At 38.3% G+C, this 5276-nt stretch overlaps 1 protein-coding gene across 1 annotated transcript; it reads left to right on the top strand.

The window, feature by feature from the left end:
- The first annotated feature begins 554 nt into the window (after positions 1–554).
- Positions 555–1424, top strand: LOC149818425 (putative F-box/LRR-repeat protein At5g54820). Its single transcript, XM_089986213.1, has one exon. The coding sequence runs from the start codon at positions 555–557 to the stop codon at positions 1422–1424; it is 870 nt and encodes a 289-aa protein (XP_089842339.1).
- Positions 1425–5276: the final 3852 nt, after the last annotated feature.

Here is a 5276-nt window from a genome sequence, read left to right on the forward strand (position 1 = left end):
GAAAGGCCATTTGGAAAGTAGAAGGAAGAAGAAAAGCTTATTAAGGGAATTAGGAGAGTCAAAAACTTTTGATCTTCTTGTAAAACGGATTCCCATAAAATTTGGCCTGATTAGAATTCTATTTATAATAAATCTCTTATAATAATATAAGTATAAAGGAAACCTTCTCACGAAAGATAGTGAGAAGGAGAATCGTGGATATAGGCATCCTGCCGAACCACGTAAAAACTGTCCATTGTTTCGGGTCTTTTATTGTGTATGCGTATGAGATTTTTACCATGAGTGTTTTTAACAATCTAGAGTCAAACGGGCAGAGCCCAGATGCCCTCAAGAATTAAATAAATAAATCAATAAATAAAGCTTATATTGAAGATGGATATCTACACACTATTTCATCGGTATGTGATTAGATATAGCTGGATTATATGTAATTCACAAGTCCCAGGAGTCCAAATTTTGTTGACAAGTCTTTCATTGCAGAGCCAGATTAGTTACTGTACATTCTCACCATTCATTTAGTGGGAGGGAAGCCAAATTGGCTGTGCACATCATAAATGGAGAGTGCCACCGAGAGCAGGATCGATGCATTACCTGATTCGGTTCTGCTACACATACTCTGCTTTCTTCCCATCAAAACTGCAGTAAGAACCAGTATTCTGTCCAAGAGATGGAAGCATCTTTGGACGGCGATCCCCTCCCTGGAATTCGATGAGGATGACTTCCCTCAAGCTGGACAGAACCTGGGTCGGCTAAACCCACCACCAGAAAGAACTGATCTCTTCACAGTGATTAGTCAGTTTTTGTTGTGGCATGAAGGATGCCTTCGTAGCTTTCGCTTGTGCTCGACTTTGAGAAGAAATACAGATAAAAGACTAATTGGTGGTTGGATACGCCATGTTGTTGCAGTAAAGAAAGTTGAAGAATTAAGTCTCACAATTGATTGCGATGGAAATCTAAGTGGATGCTATAAGCTACCTTTTGATTTATTTGACTGCCAGTCCATATTGAATTTGAAGTTGTACGGTTGCTTTTTTGATTCTCCAAAGGGTGGTGGGGTGGTCCTTTGCTCCCTCAGGAGCCTGAGTTTGAACTATTTTATATTTAATAGAGCCCATTTTTCCCGCATGCTGTCGGCTTGCCCACGGCTTGAAAGCTTGAGCATAGATAATTGTTCTGGTAGGACAAAGGATGTGCGGATCTCTGCACCACATCTCATGAGCTTGAGGATTGCTGGTACTGAGTTTCCAAACATGGAGATTGTTGCGCCATGCCTGCAGTCCTTCGAGTTCGATTGTCAGTCGAGAAAGGCTGACAAGAGTTGCGTAAGTAAGCTCGTTGGGGATATTGATCGCATCAAGACTCTCAAGGTTTGCACCTGCGTTTTTGAAGTAAGTGGTGCTTTTTACCTTTATATTTTTGCCTAATCCTTTTTTTTTTACTCCTTTGATCATGATGGGGAGAGGAGATCCAGTTATCAGAGAAAGTACCTTGCAAGTTACTCGTTCAATCAATGGATGCCATGCAACCAGGCATTGGGGACGGGAAGTGTGGGGTGTGGGATGTGTGGCATCTGTTCACTGGGTTGAGTCCCCTTTGCAGGGTACTTGGCCCAGCACTGGATATCCTCTCCATGATGAGAGAGGTCAGTTCAGGAGATATGTGAAAACACAAATTTTTTGTGTTCAGAAATCACCACCGCCCCCTGATTTTCCTCAGATTTCATGACCACATTGTTATGTTTGATAAACAAATCGTTTCTGTTGTTTCCAACCTCACATTTGGTAGCAAATCCACAAAGGAGCCTTGTGGCGCAAACACTAGATGGTAGTCGTGCAATCAATTTTCCATAAACAGTTGTACTGTAACAAGCCTAGATGCTCGGTTGATAGAGGGAAGAGCATAGAATGAAATCATGGTTCACCCAGCTGACTTTATGACCAGGAGGACATAAATAGTCACCACAACAGTTCAGGTGATTTGCCAGATCACATTCATTGGTGTTATGGCATTTCAACGGTCCATGGTACAAATCAACAACAATATGCAAGGGGGCAAGACATAGTGTATCCCACCGTTTTGCACAATAAACAGCAGTGATGAACACAATGGATGGTCATGATACCAGAACACCGATAAATAGTAATTTGGCGAATCACCGAATCCATTCTCGTTTCACTTGATGATGATGCATTGTTGTTTGATTGTACATGGTTGCTTGGTTTAGTTTAGATTGCCGTATAAGTAGGCTCAATTTTTCTTTGTTACAGCCCAAACCTAGCTATCTATATATTACTAACCAATCGAACCTACACAATGAACTAGTTGATAAACAGAGTATTATCTCTTTGGGATAGGCCGAAAGGCCTAAAACTGCATCAAGGTTCTAATCATCATCCAATAAGTAGGATGTGATCTCAACACAGTAGAAAGCTATTTTTCAGAAATCATGATCAGAAGTTTTAACTAAGTGCATTAGTTTTCTTCCCTTTGCTTGATAAATGTTTGCGGTGCGTGTTTGAAGGCTCTCTATAAGCAGAATGATTGCATTGAGTATCCTCGATTCAATGAGCTATTCTTCAACATAGTCCTCTAATCATCGCCAAGATTTTGTGCGTCTTCTTGTTCATTGTTTTTATCTGTCCCTTCAGCTCCACTACGCTGATTATCGCTAGCAGCCTACACAAGAAAAGAACAGTCAGTATTGATAAACAAAATATAATGAAATAAATTACACACTATATGTGATTCTATCATGTGCTCATGTGTGATCTAAGGCAATAAAAAAACTCTATATGTGATTCTATCATGCTCATATGTGCTCTAAGACAGACAAAAAGTTATATATATATATATGATTCTATCATGCTCATATGTGTGCTAAGGCAGTCAAAAAATTGAATATGTGATTATAGCATGTTCATATGTGTTCTAAGGCATCTAGAAAAACTCTATATGTGATTCTACCATGCTCAGATGTGCTTTAAGGCAGGCAAAAAACTATATATGTGATTCGATCATGCTCGTATGTGTGCTAAGGCAATCAAAAAATTGAATATGTGAATATAGCATGCTCATATGTGCTCTAAGGCAGGCAAAGCAAAAAAATTTATATGTGATTCTATCATAAATGATATATAGCATGTTCATATGTGTTCTAAGGCAGTAAAAAAACTCTATATGTTATTATAGCATGCTCATATGTGTGCTAAGGTAGTCAAAAAACTGAATATGTGATTATAATATGCTCATATGTGTTCTTAGGCATTCAAAAAACTAAATATGTGATTATAGCATGCTCATATGTGTTCTAATGTAGTCAAAAAAACTTTATATGTGATTCTATCATGCTCATATGTGTTCTTAGGCAGGCAAAAAAACTTTATATGTGATTATAGCATGCTCATATGTGCTCTAATGCAATAAAAAAACTCTATATGTTATTATAGCATGCTCATATGTGCTCTAAGGCAGTCAAAAAACTGAATATGTGATTATAACATGTTCATATGTGTTCTTAGGCAGTCAAAAAACTAAATATGTGATTATAGCATGCTCATATGTGTTCTAATGCAGTCAAAAAAACTTTATATGTGATTCTATCATGCTTATATGTGCTCTAAGGCAGACAAAAAAACTTTATATGTGATTATAGCATGCTCATATGTGCTCTAATGCAATAAAAAAACTCTATATGTTATTATAGCATGCTCATATGTGCTCTAAGGCAGTCAAAAAACTGAATATGTGATTATAACATACTCATATGTGTTCTTAGGCAGACAAAAAGTTATATATGTGATTCGATTATGCTCATATGTGTTCTAAGGCAGACAAAAAACTGAATATGTGATTATACCTGAGAGGGACCTGGAATCGAAGATCCCCTATCCTGAACAGCGGCCTTGATCTGATTTCGGAGAAAGGGGGCGACGGTGTATTGGAAGTAGTTATTCAGTGATTCATTAATGATCTGGCGTACATCATCACCAAAAAGAATAGTCGGCTGCTTGGAGCTTATGTCGGTGCAAGAAGTCGGTGAGCCGTAACTGGAAGAACCAATAACTGGTGAAGTGTTCATATTACTCCCAAACCCGAACACGCGACCTTTTTTGGGTTCACCTGCTGCAGTCACCCATGCTGTAGGATCAAATGATAGATGCTGAGTAGCGTCATCGCCATATCGCTCTAGCATCTGTTGCTCATATGCCTCCTACAAAATAATGTTTAAAGTATTCATTAATAATTAATGATAACATTATGATAACTTGCATATATATTGCAATGATTATTAATAGAATTAATACATACCGTTGTCGTTCTCGCCTTCTCTGATACGAAGACTCCCGTGGTCTTCCGTTTATGTGTTTCTACAAATACATCCTTATATGGTACACTGCCTCCTTTTTCTGCTTCCTGCGAAGTTAAATGACAAAAGAATTAGTATACAAGTTTGCAACAATACTTATAAAATTAATATTATATATTGATGAGTTACCATTTTCTTTAGGTGACTCCCAAATGTCATAGATCCACCTGTGTGTAGATGGGCTTCGGGCATCTTCGATCGATTTTGTGCAGCCTTCGTAGAGCGATTTCTAAATGCATCTCCCGCCCACTTATCGCACATTTCATCCCAGTAATCTCTCCTGATAGTAATAGGACCATGGCCCTTCCACAGTAATGGATCATCTACTACGCCAGATGTTTTTTTTGCTGCAGTCTTCATAGTGTGCAGCATGTCTGCAAATCGATTGGCAGCCACCTTCTGCCACACCTTCCTTGCATCATTTTCTTCCACCGTAGTTGCGAAACGATTCGAAGCCTACAAATATTTTCAGAAAGTTAGTAGACATTGCTTAAATAAATTAAATATGAAACACATTAACTATGAGGAACAACTGTATACCATGAATGAGGACCACAATCTGTCTAACACCTCCTTTGAGTACTCTTTCCATTGAGCAACTGGTCCTGGTAGATGTTGAAGAAGTGAATTCCTAATCTCCCGTACTACTTCTTGTGGCTCAAACCTCGTGCTGCACATGAATTGTTACATAGTAAATATCAATATAAAATATTTAAAAGATATGCAATAATTGAAAACAAGATACTTACGGTCGATTATCGATATACACTATTCGAATGAGTCTTCTTGTGCCAGTCTGAGAAGACCCTGTTTCCTGTGTTGGCTGTTGACTTGTGTGATCAACTGGTGTAGGTGGGTCGTGTACAGGCGCAACATCATCTGTAAAAAAATACATTAGAAATTCTCAGAA

The sequence above is a fragment of the Nuphar pumila genome, chromosome 13 (genome assembly GCF_984573655.1).
Source record: "Nuphar pumila chromosome 13, dmNupPumi1.hap1.1, whole genome shotgun sequence".
In the NCBI taxonomy this organism is placed as follows: Eukaryota; Viridiplantae; Streptophyta; class Magnoliopsida; order Nymphaeales; family Nymphaeaceae; genus Nuphar; species Nuphar pumila.